The 21,957-nt window shown below is 34.6% G+C and overlaps 1 protein-coding gene across 1 annotated transcript; it reads left to right on the top strand.

Annotated features, from left to right (window-relative positions):
- Positions 1 to 547: 547 nt before the first annotated feature.
- LOC132299546 (S-adenosylmethionine synthase 3-like) lies at positions 548 to 2,064 on the top strand. The gene has a single exon (XM_059796244.1). It carries the CDS (start codon positions 608 to 610, stop codon positions 1,790 to 1,792), a length of 1,185 nt encoding a protein of 394 aa, XP_059652227.1. The 5' UTR covers positions 548 to 607; the 3' UTR covers positions 1,793 to 2,064.
- The last annotated feature ends 19,893 nt before the right edge of the window (positions 2,065 to 21,957 follow it).

The raw sequence follows: 21,957 nt of genomic DNA, 5'->3' as shown, positions 1-21,957 counted from the left end.
TTGTTGAATAATTGTTCCTTTCTTTAATCTATCTTCTGTTAGAATAATAACATAGTTTTGCGGAAGCATATGCCTCTTCCTAGATAACAAGATGATCCACTTTTAGCTTTGTGATCTAGATTTTCATTTGTGAAGTTATTGGGAACAAATTCCTAAACACCCTCCCTAACTAGAATTGGTAGCAATAATTTGTACGTAATAAATGATTCTTCATTTAATGATTTAGAAATCTGTTTGGCAGTGGGTATAGAGAGGTGGAAGTGGAACTCTAGCTGGGCTTCCCTAGCTATCTTTCCATTTTGATATTATGAGTGGGAATAATTCCTTTTGATGAAAGGCGCGCCAAGTACTGTTATACGGAATACTTATCTTGTACACACCTTTACTTTGAGTGTAACTTTTAAGCATAAACGAGACTGATATTCTGTGTGACACTCACTCTATCACTCCACTAGCAATGGATAATTATTCCTTCCTCTCTCTCTCACACGGCACACCCACACAATCACACACTATCCTTTCGTATTTAAGGAGCTACTTTGTCTTTTTGTTTGCCAGTCGATCAAATTTTAAACATCTTGTATTTCATTTTGTGGTGTGCAGAAGAATGGAGGAGACCTTCCTATTTACCTCTGAATCTGTGAATGAGGGTCACCCAGACAAGCTCTGTGATCAGATATCTGATGCAGTGCTTGATGCATGCCTTGAACAAGATCCCGACAGCAAAGTTGCTTGTGAGACTTGCACCAAGACCAATATGGTCATGGTCTTTGGAGAGATCACAACCAAGGGCAAGATAGACTACGAGAAGATTGTGCGCGACACATGCCGCACAATTGGATTTGTTTCGAATGATGTTGGTCTTGATGCTGACAACTGCAAGGTCCTGGTTAACATTGGACAACAAAGCCCTGATATTGCTCAGGGTGTCCATGGTCACCTCACCAAGCGCCCTGAGGAGATCGGAGCTGGTGATCAGGGTCACATGTTTGGATATGCTACGGATGAAACCCCGGAGTTGATGCCCCTCAGCCATGTTCTTGCAACCAAACTCTGTGCCCGTCTCACTGAAGTGCGTAAGGATGGAACATGCCCATGGTTGAGGCCTGATGGCAAAACCCAAGTCACCGTTGAGTACTACAATGACAATGGTGCCATGGTCCCAATTAGGGTCCACACTGTTCTCATTTCCACTCAGCATGATGAAACTGTGACCAATGATGAGATTTCTGCTGACCTCAAGGAGCATGTCATCAAGCTCGTTGTCCCCGAGAAGTACCTGGATGAGAAGACCATCTTCCACCTCAATCCTTCTGGCCGTTTTGTCATAGGTGGACCTCATGGTGATGCAGGACTCACTGGTCGCAAAATCATCATTGATACTTATGGTGGTTGGGGAGCTCATGGTGGTGGTGCCTTCTCTGGAAAGGACCCTACCAAGGTCGATAGGAGTGGAGCCTACATTATTAGGCAGGCTGCTAAGAGCATTGTTGCCAGTGGGCTTGCTCGCAGGTGCATTGTGCAGGTCTCTTATGCCATTAGTGTGCCTGAGCCATTGTCTGTGTTTGTTGACACATATGGCACTGGAAAGATTCCGGACAAGGAGATTCTCAAGATTGTGAAGGAAAGTTTTGATTTCAGGCCCGGAATGATTTCCATTAATCTTGACCTCAAGAGGGGTGGTGGTGGCAGGTTTTTGAAGACAGCAGCATACGGGCACTTCGGAAGAGACGACCCTGACTTCACCTGGGAGGTTGTAAAGCCCCTCAAATGGGAGAAGCCCCAAGCTTAAGGTGTCTGCGAGTGCTTGCAGCTTATCAATAATATCTACGATTCTGCCTATTGTTCGCTTGTTATTGTGTCCATTGTCTCTGTTTTTTCAGTCCTTATTGGTTAAACACATCTATTTTATAGGGAGGGTCTGATGACCTGTGAATTTTCTGGTTCGAACGAATACTCCTCAACTGTTTTGTTGCTCAGTTTGGGCTTGATGGGCTGTCTCTAGTGTTGTTTTGGGCTTTTAATTAGGTCCAGTTACAGGCGTTATATTGTCTTGTTATTGGACTTCTCATGTTGGATAAATTTGTTAGGCCCACTCCACTTATTAACCAAATAATACAACATAGAGAGCTACTTCCACTACAAATAGCAGAATTCCGACCAAATAACACAACAGAGTCTCAGAGAGCTATTTCCGGTACAAATTTTTGGCTACTAATTGTCACATCGAGTCCTTTTGCCCCTGTAAATAGAATCTTTCTTATGTACACATACATATATATAATATACATATATATAATATACTACGTATATATATATATATATATAGTCTGTGTTTGGCATTTACCAATTGTTGCAATCTCAACTTGAGCTCTGGGCTGACGAGAACCTCAATAATGGAGGTATATTAAATTCGAATGTTTCGAAGTGATATTGTGGAGATAAATAAATCGTGACCCTTTCCTTTGTAATGTCTATTTGGTGTTAGTCTATTCTATTAATTGTTCGTATATATTTATTATATATAGATTAACTCACATCTTGTCTTTGTTTACTTGTATTATCATACAATTATTGTGGATAAAATTCCTTGACAGATTTAAAGATGACAAAACTTGATTCGTGTTAGAAAATGACTTTCTTGGAAGTATTGTATTACTTTATCTCGTACCACGAAAAATTATATAGTGATTTATATCTCAAATGATGTGGTGGTTTATACGGTACACAGCCTAAAAATACACAATTTCGATAACTTCTCTCTTTTATTACTATTAATTTTTTTTTTGTACGAAAATTAGGTATAATTTATGTGAAATATAAAGTATTTTCTATTAAAGTATATAGAATTCTATAAAATTGGGTTAATTATACTAATCTTTCTCCAAGTCTTGTTAATATACATTAATCTTCTCTTGTTTGCCAAATTATATTTATCTACTTTAAGGTTTGTATGTAAATACGCATATATTCCATTCTTTAACGGACGACGAAAAACATATTAACAACTTTGTAAATTTCAAATTTTAATTCTACCATTTGAAGACAAGTTTATTACAATAAAATATAATATTTAAAAAGGTAGAAACGTAATTACCAGAAATGTTAGTGTAATTTGACAAATAATAAAGAAGGTTAATAATGTCTATTACCAACTGGTCAGTGACCAAATCGTATCAGTCTCTTACTTCTCAAAAAGAGGTCAGAGGTTTAAGTCTCAGAAAAAATAAGTGTATGAGTACCAACTAGGAAAAAAATAAAATAATATATCTCCACAAAATTTAAAGAGGGGAACATTTTCCTCCATTGAGGCAGCCTTCTTACGTGAAGATGCACTGTCCATGCGCTGCAAAAACACAAACACATTGTATAAGCATTTCTATACAAAGCAATTGGAAATGTAAATATACTATATATACATCCCATATATATATATATATATATATAGAGAGAGAGAGAGAGGGAGCTTACATGAATTAGTGTTTGTGATTTGACCAAGGAACTGATGGCATGGACCCAAAACCTTGTAATATTCGTTGAGGCAAACAGAGGCATGGTCTCTGATTGTGTTTGGCAAGTAACAAGTTCCTGTAGGAGTGAAAAATGTTTCTACGCATTGCACCACCTTCGACTCTGTCCTACAAAACTCTATAAAATCATTCAGCTGCTCTTCCGGTGCATCCGGTTTCGCCACGCACCACGTGTTCAGCTGCATCACCACCGTCAATTTATTTCAATCAAATTCACGGCCCCATTCAAAAACCCACAATCATAGCCGTCCGATCTCCATCACAAATTGGAGTCCAAAGTTAATCAGAAAAAAAGAGTGAAAACAAGTAACAAACCTGGACCACCTTTTGATCCCCATTCGTCTCATTTTGAGATCCTGTAGTGTGATTGAATATATGCAATTACTCGTAAATCACACATATCATTTAAGTTTAAATATTTTTACGAATAAAAATAAAAGATTATTATGAAATTTAACTATCTTGTAAGTTAAAGTAATCGAACGAACCTGAGGTGACGGAAATGCAGAGGAGGACAGTGACAAAGCATAGTAGCATGTTCGCCTTTGCCATGACAACTCTTTTGCTACGCAACTATAGGAAGAATGTATGGTATGTTCACTCCATTAATAAGCTTAAATAAGGTTGGGAAAGTGATAAATTAATATATAATTAATGTTTATATGTTTTTATAGTCTTATATGAAAATTTGTTCTCACACCCTTGGCGTTAATCAACACAAATAGAGGGTGTTGTGAGGCTCACCACTTACGTCTTAATAGCGCAACTTGTCTTATATTAATTTGGATTAAGAATTAATTGTGTCTCGAAATCAATGTCCCACACTCCCACTTAAGAACACTACATATATATATTAAAGAAAAATACTTAGTCCTCACCTTATATTATATTCACCCCTAACAAATGAACAAGTCATATTTTAATTATCAAATCAGACATGTGGTAATTGAAAATGTACGCCATCATCATGTTCGGTCCACATCGGCGGTCATGATGGTGTACATCCGCACTAATAAGACCTAAGTATTGTTCTTTTTTATAAGGATACATAAATGCATTGTCCATTAGAAAATTACGCAACTACCACAAAGAAAATATATATTTGCCTATTTGTTGAGCCAATTTATCTAGACTAAGTGATTTTTATACATTTGATGTGATGGATAAACTCAAAGGAATAAAAATTCTTAAGTTAGACAAATCGGCCAATAAATAGTTCTAAGAATCATTTTCCTTAACATTTACTGTAGTTTACTTCAATTGAAAATATTTTCAATATTCAGGTATAATTTAAAAATGTGAGATTTCAAATATCCGAAAAAAGAAAGAGAACATTTATTTTGAAACAAAAGGTGTGTATGATTTTAATAATCTTACCCAGATTTGGATAATCATTTATGGATATTTTGGCAATTTATTAGCAAGACTGCAACAGTAATGTTCTCAAAAGAATATCTTATAAATTGAAATAATTTTTTTTTTGAGATCTGTAAAAATTTAAATGAATTATTTAATACATTTTAAAAATTGACCAAGAAGAAATTAGGACATTTATTGTGGAACAAGATGAGTATATGATTTTTATTAAACAATGTAGATTTGGATAATTATTTATGTATATTTTAACAAATATTTTTTAGAATATGAGTCATGAGTCATAGAAATCCCTTCAAAACTTGGGTGTAACCGAGTGGGTTTAGACGTGAAACCGACCATATTGGATATAAAATCTAACTCAAGTCCAAGCCTACATTGGGGTATGGAGGATTAACTATCATTAAGAGACAATGAAAAATTACATAAACACTCATAGTAAGAAAATAGAAAACAGAAAATAGAAAATAGAAAAATAAATGGCAAAAGTACAATAAACTCCATTGAACTATTGGTAAACATGCAAAAAAATTCCCTCAACTACAAATTATGCAAATAACCCCTTGAACTATGCAATTATGCTTCAAATTGCCCCTTTTGGCTAGCTTCCGTCCAAAATTGAAGCACGTGACATAGAAACTGAAATTTATGGACAAAATGCCCTTTGAATATTGAAAAGACAACGTAGCCCTTTTGTGATTGGTATGCCTTATATATATATACACTCTTGATCATTAAAACCCTATATATCAGTGCTTGTATAATTCTTCAATTACCAACGGGCCAGTGGCCTAGCGGTATTAGCCTCTTACCTCCCAAAGGGAGATCAGGGGTTCAAGTCTCGGAAGAGACATGTGTATGCGAGTACCAACTAGGAAATGTATATATATATATATATATATATATATATATATATATATATATATAATTCTTCAATTATAAAGTGTCCAAACAATCAAAGAATTTCCAAAAAAAAAACTGTTCAATTGACAGCATTAGATTCGGCAACAAAGATAGTTGTTGTGGCCATCATCACTATACTGCCTGGTATTTGTCATCGGCACAAGGGGTGCATAAAAATCCGGTTAAATCGAAAATCCAAACCAGACCAAACCGGACCAGGCAGTTTGGTTTGGTTTGCTAATGGTTTGGTTCGGTCATGATTTATAATTTAAAATTTTTGAAATTGTAAAGATACAGTTTGGTCACAGTTTGAGGTCTTTTAAGACCAAACCGAAACACTATGTTATATATATATATATATATATATATATATATATATATATATATGTTAAATTATATAGTATATATAATATAATCCTACAATTCAAATCACTTAGAAGTTTGTAACAACTTTCAAGCGGTTCACTCTTAATTCTGTTAGGTCTTATCATTTTTTATTTTATTTTTATAGTGACTGAATTTTGAATTGTGATTGATTGTTTGTTGTTGAATTAGTAATTCTAAATGTATTAGGTTATTAACAATTTTGAATTTATTCACTTCAGTTCCAGAAGTGATAGAGAATAATATATGAATTAAAAGTTCTGAATATATTAATAGTTTTGATTATGTTAGTAACTTGGTTTATTAATTGTTGTGCCTTTGGATATTGAAATATAAATACTTTTGTAACAAAAAAAAAAAGGAACTGTGAAATCGAACCGAACCAAATCGGTTTTTCACGATATGGCTTGGTTTGGTTCCTTTGGTCAAATGGTTTAGTTTGATTCTAAACTTTATGAAAACGTTAGAATTGGTTTGGTTCAAAAAAATTCTTAAACGGATCCAAATTGAATCGTGTGCACCTCTAGTCGGCATCGCTGTATCTATTGTCTGTGGATTTTGACCCACCTGCTGAAACCCAACTCAACTGGATTGCAGAGGGTTCAACCCTAATTTTAGAGTTTTTTGCAACGAATAGAATTCCCAAATTGATTTCGATTCTATGTGATTCTTAACTCTTAACAAGTTAAATTGCCCCTTTTGTAAACTCAACTAATTAGGGTAAGTATCATGGGTAGGGTTTTAGTGGTTGCGAGAAGGATTTGCGGAGCTCTACAAAAGTTGATGACGTGTCGAACTTTAAGTTGTTCTTCATATTACAAGGTGCCACATCATTTAGTCAACCTTATCTCTTAAAGGTGTGTTATCGAATTTTTATTGGCCCTTGGATTTTGCTTTACAACTAAGCAATTTAAAGTGGCTAATACTTCAAACTATGTCGTTGTAATTGAGGGTAATGTTGTTTTTTTTAGCTTTTTAGGTACCCTCTTCTTGAAAGGCTGGGGTTGAATGCAATAATTTGTTAGTTAACGGAGTTAGTTACAAAACCCTAATAGTTTAAAGGAGTTTATTGCACTTTTTTCAATAAAATGATAATGTCAATCATGCTTATAAAATATGTGAGAAAGGGTATAAATGGACACGATATTTTTGTAAAATAATCTGTCCAGGTGTACTGGTTGTAATTTATAACTTTAGATAATATATTTTTCAGATATTTTGATAAAACAAGATATATTCATTTAACATGTTGAGTCCAAAAGAATTGTGACAATTTCCACGGATTCAAATTTATACCAACACTCTTTACACTCATCTAGCATTTTTCATAATCTAGAAAATATACAAGAAAAATAAAATTTATAATATTTATTCCATCCAATAAGCTCTTGTTCATTTTTATAAAATTATATCACCGGTATACATTATAAAATTTATAATTATAGCATTTTTCCCTCCTTCGGGGAGCCTTCTCATGTGAAGACGCACTTTCCGTGCGCTGCAAAAACAAAGACACATCAAAGTATAAGTATTTGTATACAAGTATTGTAGTAACAGTGCAGTAATTAAAATTCATATAATTTTCATATATATATATATATTGAGAGAGAGAGAGAGAGAGCTTACATGGATTAGTGGTTGTGATTTGACCAAGGATTGGATGGCATGAACCAAAAACCTTGTAGTTTTCGTTGATGCAAACAGAGGCGTGGTCTTTGACTGTGTTGGGCAAGTAACAAGGCTGAGGAGGAGTGAAAAAACTTACTACGCATTGCGCCAACTTTGGCTGTGTCCTGCAATACTCTATAAAATCACTCAGCTTCTCCTTCGGTGCATCCGGTTTCGCCACACACCATGTGTTCGGCTGCGTCAACACCGTCAATTTTTTTTTGTCAAATTCATCACCACATTCAAAAACCCTCAATTATAACCGTCTGATCAGAAAAAAAATTAAAAAAAAAAAATAACAAAAAAAAGAGCAAACCTGGACAGCCTTTTCATCCCCAAAAGCCTCATTTTGAGATCCTGTGGTGTTGTTGAGAGGTTAATGCATAAAATTTAACTTTTTAATTAAAAAAATATTTTTATACTTTATGAAAATCGAAAAAGGTTAAGTAAAAGAACCAAACCTGACGAAAGGGAAATGCAGAGGAGGACGGTGACAAAGGACAATAACATGTTCACCTTTGCCATGACAACCCTTTTGCTACTCAACACAAACTATAGGAATAGTGTTATGGTTTCTTTTCATACTCCATTAATCAGCTTAAATAAGGTTAGCAAAAGTGATAGAATTCATGGTTATATATTTTTCTTTTAATAATATACAATATCTTCGCATTTAATATTTACTAGTAACATTTAATTGCATAAAGAATTAATTGTTTCTTAAATTCAAGGGTAAAGTACATTGACACCCCCTGAGGTTTGGGATAAGGACAGCCAGATGAAATTTAGCCTATTTTGGGACAAAGACACCCCCTCAAGTTTGATATAATAACCAAAGACACCCCAATGGTAATGAGTTGACATTTCTGTCCTTTGACTTTTATATTGACCATGAAATGACAATTCTATCCTCAGATACCCGTTCCAATTTCTCTCTCTCTCCTCTGTTCTCTCTTCCGCCGCCCCAACACCAACGCACACACATACATATATACACAGACACATACACATATATATATGTATATACAAATACATATATATATATACACACACATATATGTATGTATAGACAGGTGGCGATGGTGAATGGATGCGGGCCTTTATCCTTCGATTCCATCGGTGAGCTTACCCAACGCCGGAGTACGCAAGTCATGAGTTGGGCTTAATGGCAGCGGTGGCAATAGTTGTTCGACGAGGGCGACGGTGAGTGCTCTCGTTTGGTTGATTCTCTCTGTCAGGTCTTGATATATCCCACGGCAGCGCACAAAATTGGAGCCATCAGTCTGACGAAGCTTCAAACTACAAGACCCGATTCTGTCCAGCGAGCCCCAAATCCGGTGAAGCCTAGTTCAGATCGACAAACCCAAGCACGAACAGTTCCCGCGACCCAGAAGAAGAGAATGAGGTTTCAACAGATTGAGAGGGATCGCAGAGAACTGGGTGGTTGCGCCGCCTTGCGTAATCAGAGGGTATGCTGAGAAGGGTACGCAGATCTGACTCTACTTTCTGGATGATTGAGAGGAACTCTTTCCCTCTGTGGCTCATTTCCATCACGCTCATTCTGGTTCCACTCCAATTTTAGAGCTCAGATTTGGCCATCTTGGGCACGTTTTCAGGTAGAGTGGCTGGACTGGCGGCGAAATTGAAGACCCGATCTTGGGATTGGGAGGTGGAGGTTGGGCGATCTTGGACTTGGGTTGTTGAATAGGTGATCGATATGGGTTTGTTGAGGCACGAAGATAGGTTGAGGGGGAAGCCATTGAAGTGGGTGGTGGTGATTGTGTTGGGGCTTTTGAGAAGGTGAAGGTTAGGGTTTTTCAGGAAGAGAGGATGAGGTGAAGTTGTTGACGTTGCCATGGTGTTTTTGAAGTTGTTCACATTGCCATGGTGATAGACCAAAAGGTTGATCCTTCCCTTCCATTGGAGAGCTTGAAGGCACGGTGGTTTGGGGGTGGGTGTTGGTGGTTGTGGAGTTTTGGTGTGGTTGCTGCAGAATCCGGTTGTAGGATTGATGGGGTGTTGAGGGTAATTTGGTTATTTAATTATTTTAATATTTTATAATTAAAATTAATAAAATAGTGAAGGGTAATGTTGACTTTTTATATATTTTAAGGCTCTGTTTGGCTTGTAAATATTATGAGGGGGTGTCATTGTCCCAAAACAGAGCAAGTTTCATCTGACTGTCCTTTTGACAAAACTCAGGGGGTGTTAGTGTACTTTACCCTAAATTCAATATCCCACTTAAAGACTCCAAAATTATAAACAGATCGAAGCATAAATACGTTGTCGGGTTGTCGGGAATTTCAAAACTAGCGCTACAAAATTTTAACATTTATGTTACTTTAGTTGAAAATGTTTTCGATATCCAAGGACAATTTAAAAAAGAAAGGGAAAATTTATTTTGGGACAAGATGTGTATATGATTTTAATAATAAGAACAAAATTAAATCCTCATTATTGAGGATTTACACCATACTCACCGCAAATATGTTCATTTATTATTGGTTCACGTATGTTGTAAATCTTCACTATTAAGGATCTAAATATCGTCCTTATTCAAATCATCTACGAACTTTTGTCTCAAAATAAATATCTTTTTTTCTTTTTTGGAATATTTCAAAATTTATTTTTTTTATTTTTTTAATTTTTTTTTACATTACCCTTGGATATTGAAAACATTTTCAATTGAAGTAACCTGTACGTTAAAATTTTGCTGTGTCAGTTTTGTAATTTGCTGATGGACAATGCATTTATGCATCGATCCCTTAAAAAAAATTGAATTCTTAAAATGGAAAATTGATTTTGAGACACAATTAATCCATCATTCAAATTAATAGTATAGGACAAGCTGTGCTAATAAGACAAAAGTTATATATGAAAACAAATTTCCATATTAAATTATCAAATTAATATATAAGCATTAATTATAATATAACGTTTAATTCATCAATTTGCCAACCTTATTTAAGCTGATGGAGTGAGAAAGAGAAAAGAATCCATACATACACTCTTCCTGTAGTTGTCATGGCAAAGGTGAACCTGTTACTGTGCTTTGTCACTGTCCTCCTCTGCATTTCCCTCTCCTCAGGTTCGTTCATTTACGTGTGTCTTTCTTTTTTTTATTTTTTATTTTTTATTTTATTATCTTTCATGCAAATTATATATTAATTAATATTTAATGGACTCTTTTAACCTATCAACACCAATACAGGATCTCAAAATGTGACTAATGGGAGGAAATTACAACAGGTGGTTGAGGTTTGTTTACTTATCTTCTTCACTCCTTTTTAGTATGATTAAAATTTGTGATGGGAGAGCAGACGGTTGTGATTGTGTGAGTGTGGGTGTTTTTGGACTTGATTGAAATATAATTGATGGTGATGATGCAGCCGAACACATGGTGTGTGGCGAGCCCGAGTGCATCGGAACAGCTGCTGAAGCTGTTTATACAGTTTATGAAGACAAAGCCAAAGGGGTCGCAGTGCATAAAACTTATATCTACTCCTGCGCAGCCTTGTTACTTGCCAAACACAGTCAGAGACCATGCATCTGTTTGCCTCAACGAGTTTTACAAGACTGAGGGTCCATGCCAACTTGGTCAAGTCATAACTACTAATCCATGTCAGCTCTCTCTCTCTCTCTCTCTCTCTCTCTCTATATATATATATATAGACACACATATACATACACACACTGAATCTTTCATATTTATAAACACAGCGGTTATAAAAGACACATATACATAAACACACTGAATCTTTCATATTTATACACACAGCGGTTATTGAAGTGCACTAAATACCCCTAAACTATTGACTTCTTGTAAAATACATCACTCAACCATTCGTTGACGATTTTCAGATTTGACTGCACTACACATATCAAAAAAAAAAAAAAAAAAAATTATTTAGGTCACTAAAGAAGTTTTTTAATTTAATTTGTGGTGCACTCGTCTTACTGAATTGTTAAACCGAAAATCCTCATCCCGGAGTGTTATGTGAGCACTTTTGAAAGTTGGAGAGCGTTAATTGCAACAATTGATAACTGAGAAATGTGTTTTGTAATAAATCAATAATTGAGGAGTGTTTAATTCAATTTTTCTTATTAAAAAATTACAATTGCAACCCCATTTGGGGAGATATTTTTATTATTTTAATTGTTAAAAAAATTAAATGGACTGCAGGTGGTAGAAAGTAGAGAGTGAATATTATCCTCTCTCTCTCTCTCTCTATATATATATATATATAACCATAATGAGGAATAGTGTTGTCACAAAACTTTCACTAGTGATCAAGTGGTTGTAAGCTTAGTAAAAAAGTAAGTTTACAATAGGATTACTCACCCTGTACACAGAAGTGCTTACGCTTTGACGTGTTTTGTGTTTTTGCAGCGCATGGTAATTGCATCTTCATGTGAGAAGGCTGTCCCAAGGAGAGGAAAATATTTTCCATTATAAATTTTTTATGATGCATACCCGTGCTATCTAATAATATCTTATAATTTTCTAATGAATAGCAAGAGTTATTTATATATTTTTTTTTTGAGGAAAAAAATTATAAATCTTACTTTTCTTGTATTGCTTTGTAGTTGATGAGAATGGCTAGATGGGTGTTACGATTGTTGGCATAAATTTGAAATATTCGATTTCTTTTACTTGAAACATTCGAATTGAATCAGCCCAAAAGTTGAAAGCTGAGATTTGAACAATTGGTAAATGCCAAACACAGCCTTGTATATATTAAAGATTCTACTTACAGGAGCAACAGGACTGACAAAGGGACAATTAGCAGCCAAGGATTTGATCTAGAACCAGCTCTATTTGTTTGGCAGCGCATGGCAATTAGCAGCAAACTCTATTTCACAAATATATCGGTACGGATCAATTCCAATAGACCACGTAAATTTTCTTAAGTCATATCGAATTAAAATGAAAAAATTACACTTATATAAGGTTAGGAGTATGAGAAGTGTTAGATCTTTCGATTTTAATTGCCGACTATTCCTCCGAATATAACGTTATTGGGAATGAGTCGAAGAGAAATAAATGTTTACGGAAATTTTTTTAAGAGTTCCAATGGGATCCAACCAGGTTGTATTCGGAAGAAGAGTCGACAATTAATGTCGGTAAACCTATCATTTTTCATAATAAAATGGTCTATTTTAAAAGTTCATTATCCACTTTGATTGAATAAAGTAAAGTAATTACATATGCATCAATAACTATTTTTTAGTTCCAAAATATCTTTCAAACACTTATTTCAAAATACTAAAAATTATTCCCCTTAAAATCAAGTACTTTCTTAAAATAAATTTTTCACTTGAAAAATTTAGGAAAACAAGATAGTTCCTAACCTTTAACTTTGAATCATATTACTGCAACTTTCATATATATATATATATACACACACTACCACACATGAGAATTTATACAAATAATAAATAATATTCAATATAGTAAAAAATGAGGCAATCTTCCCCCCCCCAAAAAAAAAAAAAAAAACTCAATAATATATAAATCGTCTTTGTTGTGGTGCATGCTTTGTGATGATTATCAATATTTTGACTCAATTAATTACACTTGTTTTATAAATTAATAAAAAAAATGATTGCTGGTATACTATTTACTGAAGCAACCATTTAGTTTTTTTCATGATCTCTCTCCTCTGTGTGTGTGTCTATATATATATATTTCATAAGAAAGTTTTCACACTTACAGATTTATATTGGTATGAATTATGATATATATATGGTTAAAGTTATATGCACATAAAATTATATATATATATATATATATATATATATATATATATATATATATATATAGGATGAATTTCCACTTACCTTAAAAAAAAAATGTATACATAATGAATTTTCACTAAATTATTTGTATATTTTTTAATTGATGTTTAGAGGTTTGAACCGATATAGATTAGGAGATACCGTTAAAGTTTTTTTCACAATATATATATATATATATATATATATATATATATATATATATATATATATATATGTTGCTTTTTATTTTATTTATTTTGGTAATATATACACGGTATACACCATATGCAAAAATGTCAAGTTGAAAATCAACTCAAAAATCTTGTTTTTCTAAATTTAATGGATGAAAGAATTTTTTAATTTACGAAGGATATTTTGAAATAAGAGTTTGGAGGGTATTTTGGACCTAAATAATAATTTTTAATGCATATGTAATTATTTTATCTAATTCGACCAAATTAAAAAATTAATTTTAAAAATAGATTAATTTGTTATTTAAGGTTCCTAAATTTACTTAAGTGTAGTTTTCCCAATTAAAATTTTGGAATTAGAATTACAATTGGTGGAATTAAAAATAAAATAAAAAACAATTCAAAATTTTGAACTATTTTTTTTTTTTAATTTCATCAATTCCAATCTTATGTCTAATATTTTCAGTGGTTATGGTGCTATAATTAAACATCGAACACAAATATACTTGCCAATTATTACTAGTACCAAACTGGCTCAAAATCATATTAATTAGTTCTTTTTTGCCATATATATTGTGATGTTTTAATACTCGAAGAAGGATGTACATTTTGATATGAATTAAAAAGAAAATTTTATGTAAAGAAGTTTTAGCTTAGAGATCCTAATCCACAAACATGATCACCACCTATTGACGTTCATAACTTGAGAACAATCTTTAATGGGGATATTATCTAAGGCAAATATAACATTTGTAGGGCTCCGGAGGTAAAGCTGTGTTGACAGAGATCCAAGTTTTTGAGGTCTCGCTTTCGCCTGATTTGAATGGTGCGTGTGTTATGACGCTCTAAGAAAAGAAAAAAAAAAAAAAACTAACATTTGGAGCATGTAAATCCGTATTTCTTGTCATAAATGTCCAAATTAATACATATATATATATAGATAGAGTAGATACTCGATATCCATCCAATCACAAATGTAACACATATTCTTTAATTAAAAAATTACAAGAGTCATTAATAATTAATGAAAATAAATCCGGATAAAAATTAGAAAAATATTTTTTGCCAGACAAATCACACTCCTTGAACGAATTATATATCCTTTGTATTATTTCTATTTTTATATAATATAAATAATATATATTAATATAGATTTCAATATAGAATGTGTTACAGGGCTAAATCACACCACAAATTTTTGCCTCTGTAATGGCACTTGGGGCCACCAAGTCTCAACTAACACACAACACAATTCACATAATACTGAAATGTAAAGAAGGCACACACAATTTACAGGAACAAGCCCCAATCCTTGCTCATATTAAACATACTACAAAGGAAAACAAGTTCGTACAAGAAACCAAGGCTCCACACACACACACTGTGTTTCACTCATTCCTCTCTCTTACAAACCCACATTAACAACAATATATAGACTGTTAGGATATGTGTGCCCTAGCATAACAAATTCTAATTTTGGATTGTAAAAGTCATGGTTTCTTATTTGGATATTATTATTAAAGCATTATACAATTGGTGAATGAAATGTATTATTTTTCGATTCTTTATAGAATTGATGGTATCTACTTGATTACAAAATATATTTATATATGTATGTAATGGCAATTAATACTATGATATAAATTAGTAATCATAAATGGTTTAAAGTCGGTAATTATGGATGGACATTTAATTAGTTAAGACTTAAACCGAGTCCACGATAGATTGAGATATATTACGAGAGCTGTCGTATGTAATTGCTCTCTATCACAGTCATGGCTTTTGACTCTCAAGCATGAGAGAAGTATAGACTCTTTTATTAATTAATAATTACTTTGATTTGTTCGGCGGATATCTCGGGATCCTTAGATCGACACTTTGGGTAGTTATGTAATTAATAATTAGAGGTCTATATTCTCAATATTTGCATCAGTGCTATTTGTAGTTATTTTGTTTTGATTATGGTTGATCACAAATTAAATTCGAAGGCCTTCGTATGTTTTAGACAAATGTTTTCTATATATATTTATTTAATAAATTATTATTATTTTTTGTCAAATAAATATTTTATTGTGATCGAGCCGGAAATAATCAAAGGTAACAAAATAGTTATATTAATTATGTTGTCGGATTGATGGCTTTAATTATCCGATAAATAATTAAGCATAGAGGGGTCAAAATGCAACATTGACTTAGAGGTTATTTACTATTTAATTAGAGTGCAATTAATTTCTTTTAGTGGAGTAGAAATTAATTTATGAATTAATTGAATTGGGTCCATGGTTTAATGGACCGGACCAATTATTAATTTATAGGAGCCAAGAAAATAGTAAGCCCAAAAGGATTCTCACCAATAGCCCAAGTTGATATTGGAGTCATGTTATGATTGAGAAAGTTGAATTAGAGATGGAGAATGATTTATTATTTCCTTATTCTTATTTTTATTTTGCCTATATATACATGAGTTCATGTATATTTTAGGGGTGACTTGGAGAACAAGAAAAAGGAATACACTTTCTCTCTCTAGATTTTAGGGTTTTGTTTTCTCTTCTAAAGGAGGCTACCACCAGCCTAGATTCCAAGGTCATTCATCAAGGCATATTGGTGATTCCTAAAGGGAAGATAATAATCGAACGGAAGGAGAAATGATCTTACTAAAGGGATCTACAATAAGTGAGAACATTCACTTTAGAGGAAAGTTCAAAAGGTTTACTCAGACTTTTGATGTAAGTATTCAATCTGTTTATTGAATTATGCATCATCTTTTATTTATCTTTGCATAAAACTTGTCTCTGTGTGATGAATCAAGATCTGTGTTTGCAAATCCCTCAAAAGTTTTAAAAACTTGCACGTTTCCCAACAGTGGTATCAGAGCACATGGTTTGATTCATTACTAGAGAACATGTGTTTATAAAAATCATATTCATGGATCCAAATTATATATACATATATAAAATTATTGATATATGTTGATGTATGATTTATTATGTTGATATATATTAATACATGATGATGTATGTATAATTGTGAATGGATGATGATGTGTGTTTGGGCCATGGATGAAGCTTATAGGTATATAGAATGTAATTTTATTATTTGGATGAATGTAATTAAGGCTTTGTTTTAGCCGTTTGAAAATTCAATGATGTAATTTAATTTTTTCCATTGTATTTCAAATTGTAACTATTTATTAAAGCCACGTAATATTCATCAAAGGATGCTATGAAGCTTCAAGAGGGTTCGAAAGGGTTAAATTATGCTTCAGTAATTTTCTGAAATTTTTTCGAATTTTTCGGGAATTTTTTGAGGCTTAATTTAATTTTCTGGGATTTTTTCGGATTTTTTGGAATTTTTTCGGCGTTTTTCCGGTGGCTGGAGCTTCGCCGGCGGCGAGAAGAGGCGTCGGAGGTGGCCCGGATCAGGTGTGGCAGCGGTTAGGTGAGCTTGGCGCGTGTTCCACACACGCCAGGAGTGGACTAGTTAATGGGCAAGCTGGCGCGTGGATCTCACGCGCCAGCCATGGAGGGTTTGTCCTCCACGCGTGAAGGCGCGTGGAGGCGTGTCCCACGCGCCCCAGGCGCGTGAGAGCGCGTCCCATGCGCCCCAAGCGCGTGTTGGCGCGTGGGGGCGCGTGGGAGCGCGTGCAGAGACTTGCAGCTTGCCCTAGGCGCGTGCCAGCGCGTGTGGGGTCCTCCGGGCTCGTTCCAAGCGGTGTTTTGCTTCTCCTGAAGCGTACAAGCTTACTGTGGGTGTTTACAGACAGTTGAAGGACGCCCGTACAGCAAGAATAGTTTTTAAATGTTAAAAGCTGAATCCATTGGCCATTTATATTGCTTCTGTCTATTATTTGATACATGGAATAATTTAATGCTTATTATAATTGTTCATGCATTGAATCCATGATTTTTAATTAAATGGCTTGATTTATATTAGTTAAATTATGAAGATAAATTGGATTAGATTGCTAATTAATTTAAGGGCATTTATTGGGAAACAGAAAAATATTTTTGTAAATTATTTTTTGCCTCAAATTAAAGATTAGTGAATCATTTAAAATCCATATATTTTCTAAATTTAATTGGATTAAAATCAAGGCGTTTTGCATGCTTTAAATCATGAATTGAAAACCCTAGTTTTATATTATTAAAAATTGAGTGGGAGCGGGGATTTTTTATACATTACCCCATGGCCTTCGTAATTATAACCATTATGATTATATCTTTAAAAATAAGGCTCTACGCATGATTTAAAGAGTCTAGATTACAAGAATGGTTGTCTCACGAAAATATATTTATTAAATAACCATTATAGTTAGATCTTTAAAAATAAGGCCCTACGCATGATTTAAAGAGTCTAAGCTATTAATGGCAATATATTTAATATTTGTTTTTCCGTTGGAGCATTAATTATGTTATACACTCAATCTAAAATCAATAGTATTAGCTCCCCAACGGAGTGGTCTATACTAGGTGATTTTAGAAAGGTTAAATCTAATCGGGAATTATTTCATATTTAGATAAGGCATTGTCTAAAGAGATATGGAAATAATGAGTTATTCTCGTCAATAAGCAATAATGAATTCCGCCAACCGGATAAGTTATTGGCATATTGATTGTCCGATTTTTCATGCAATGTGGTTAAGGGACCCACAATTAATTAATTATTTTATACTTGCATGATTATTATTATTCACTTTATTTATTGTATGAATGTTTTTATTTCCAGAGTTATCATGACTAGTCCATTCAGTCCACTTGCAAACATACTAAAAGAAAATCGATTAACTGGACCTAATTATATCGATTGGAAAAGGCAACTAGATATTGTACTCACATATGAGGGGTTGAATTATGTGCTTACTACTCCAAGACCTTCTCCACCTTTGCCTGAGGATCTTCCTGAGGAGCATGAAGTATTTAAGAAATGGAATAAAGCAGATGAGATGACTAGGTGCTACATTCTTGCTTCACTCTCGAATGTACTCCAAAGTCAACATCTTCAATATCTCACTTCTGCAGATATCATGCTTAACCTTAAGGAAATGTTTGGGCAAATTGGTAAGAGCGCACGCCAAAATGCTATGACAAATTTGATGACCATTAAGATGGTCCAAGGTACCTCAGTTCGGGAACATGCTTTAAAAATGATTGGTTTTTTAAATGAACTGGAGATCCTTGGATGCAACTTGGATGGTGAACTTCAGGTTGACATGATTATCGCTTCATTGCCAGACTCATTTAACTCTTTTAGGGTTAATTATTATATGAATAAGCTTGAGTACACACTCGCTGAACTATTGAATGAGTTGGTAACCTTTGAAGGGATAAACAAAAGCAAGGGTGCATCTATCAACTACACTCAGTCTGCTGGACCATCCACTTCTAGGCCCAAGAGGAGGGGCAAGAAAAAGAAGAAGGATGGTGCCAAAACTGTGGTTGTGCCAAACAAAGTAATCCAAAAGGATAAGGGAAAGAAGAAAGTGCGGGTTGAAGGTGAAGGAAACTGCTTCCATTGCGGTCAACCGGGTCACTGGAAACCTAACTGCCCAATACTTCGCACACAAGGCAAAGGAAAAGGTATATTCATTGTTGAGGCATGTAATGTGGTTGAATCTATAGATTCCTGGTGCATAGATTCTGGAGCCACTAATCATGTTTGCAATTCATTGTAGGGATTCCAGGAGTCCAGAAGCCTCAATGAAGGAGAGATATACTTGCATATGGGATCTAATGCCAAGGTGGAAGCTAAAGCAGTAGGAGTGGTTCATATGCAGTTTGATAGTGGGAGGAGTCTTATTTTAGAATATTGTCTTTATGCGCCAAATGTTAGACACAATTTAATTTCAGTTTCTTCATTGGTTTGCAAAAATTATATTTTTACTTTTGGAAAAAATGTTTTAATTAAATTAAATGGTTGTGTTATAACTTCTGGTGCATTGAAAGATAATCTATATGTTTTAACTCCTAGCTCATATCAAATGCAAAATTATGAATTAAATGCAACTTCATCTAGATTGAATGTTAAAAGAAAAGCAGTTTCTCCAAACTCATTGTATCATTGGCATCTATGATTGGGTCACATCAATCAAAATAGGATTCAAAGGTTGGTTAAAGAAGGTTTATTACCTTGTGAGGCAGAGGAGCCTATGTCAACTTGTAAATCCTGTATTGAAGGAAAGATGACTCGAAGGGCTTACTCAGCCAAAGGAGATAGAGCCAAAGAACAATTAGAGTTGGTGCACACAGACGTGTGTGGTCCCATGAACACCCAAGCGAGAGGAGGGTTTGAGTACTTCATCACTTTCATTGATGATTATTCACGTTTTGGATATATTTATCTAATGCGACACAAGTCAGAAGCTTATGGAAAATTCCGTGAGTTTCAGGCGGAAGTGGAGCGTAAATTAGGTAAACTTATCAAAACACTTCGATCTGATCGAGGAGGTGAATACCTCTTGGGGGAGTTTAAGGATCATATGGTCAATGAGGGTATTGTGCGCCAGTTATCCGCACCTGACTGCCCTCAACAGAATGGAGTGGCAGAAAGGAAAAACAGAACTTTACTTAACATGGTTAGATCTATGATGAGTTTTGCTACATTACCTCTATCATTTTGGGGATTAGCCTTAGAATCAGCGATGTATATTTTGAACTGTGTTCCATCCAAGTCTGTTTCAGGAACGCCATATGAGCTGTGGTTTGGACGTAAACCTAGTTTAAATCACATGCATATATGGGGGTGTCCAGCACACGTGCGAAAGAAACAGGCAGACAAGTTGGAAGCAAGATCAGATGCATGCTTATTTGTTGGCTATCCTAAGGGCACTAGAGGTGGATTATTTTATGATCCCAGGGACAATAAAGTTATTGTCAGCACTCATGCTGTTTACCTGGAGGAGGATTATATTATGAACTACAAACCTAGTAGCCAGATAGTGTTAGAGGAGATGGTTGGCACGTCAGATATACCCCCAGTGGACACACCTAATATAAATATTGATAATGATGAGACATAAGAAGTCCCTGTTGATTTACCATCATCTAGTACATCGATTCCTGCACCGGTCCTTCGGCGTAGTGGGAGGACTATCATCCAACCCGAAAAACTCACACTTTTGGGTGAGGTCTATGAGGCCGTCCCCGATAAGCATGAGTCGGACCCAGTAAGCTATGCGGAAGCGTTGACCGATATAGATGCGAATCGTTGGAAAGATGCCATGAAATCAGAGTTGGAATCGATGTATTCTAACAAAGTCTGGGATGTTGTAGAACTTCCTAGTGGGGTTCAGCCCATTGGTTGTAAGTGGATCTACAAATGAAAGAGAGGAATGGATGGGAATGTTGAGACATTCAAAGCTAGACTGGTTGCCAAAGGCTTCACTCAACGTGAAGGTATTGATTATGAGGATATATTCTCACCAGTTGCAATGCTTAAATCTATTCGCATTCTTTTGGCCATTAGTGCTTATTATGACTATGAGATATGGCAGATGGATGTTAAGACGGCATTTTTAAATGGCCATCTTGAACAAGACATCTACATGAGGCAACCAGACGGTTTCGTAGTTAAAGATCGTGAGGACTGTGCATGTAAGTTGAATAGGTCTATTTATGGACTTAAGCAAGCTTCACGCACATGGAACATTTGTTTTGATCAGGCAATCAAATTATTTGGCTTTGAACAAAACGTGTTTGAACCTTGCGTTTACAAGAAAAAAACAGGGTAATGTCATCATGATTCTCGTTTTATATGTAAATGACATCTTGCTCATTGGTAATGATGTAGAAGCATTGTCATCAGTTAAAAGGTGGTTGTTCAATAAATTTGAGATGAAAGATCTTGGAGAAGCAAGCTATATTCTTGGGATCAAGCTTATGCGAGATCGGGTTAAAAAGAAAATAGGCTTGTCTCAAGAGTCTTACATTGACAAAGTTCTGATCAGGTTTGGAATGAAAAACTCTAAGAAAGGGTTTTTGCCATTTAGACATGGGTTGGCTCTTTCTAATGACCAGTCTCCCAAGACTGATAAGGAAATTGAGCAAATGAGGCGGGTACCATACGTTTCGGCAGTTGGTAGTCTCATGTATGCCATGGTCTGTACCAGACCGGACATCTGCTACTCTGTAGGG

The sequence above is a fragment of the Cornus florida genome, unplaced genomic scaffold (genome assembly GCF_030987335.1).
Source record: "Cornus florida cultivar Cherokee Brave unplaced genomic scaffold, ASM3098733v1 CherokeeBrave_3.0.0_Hap2_Chr03, whole genome shotgun sequence".
NCBI classification, from domain to species: Eukaryota; Viridiplantae; Streptophyta; class Magnoliopsida; order Cornales; family Cornaceae; genus Cornus; species Cornus florida.
Note: the sequence above shows the minus strand (reverse complement) of the source record. Positions and strands in the feature narration are given on the sequence as shown.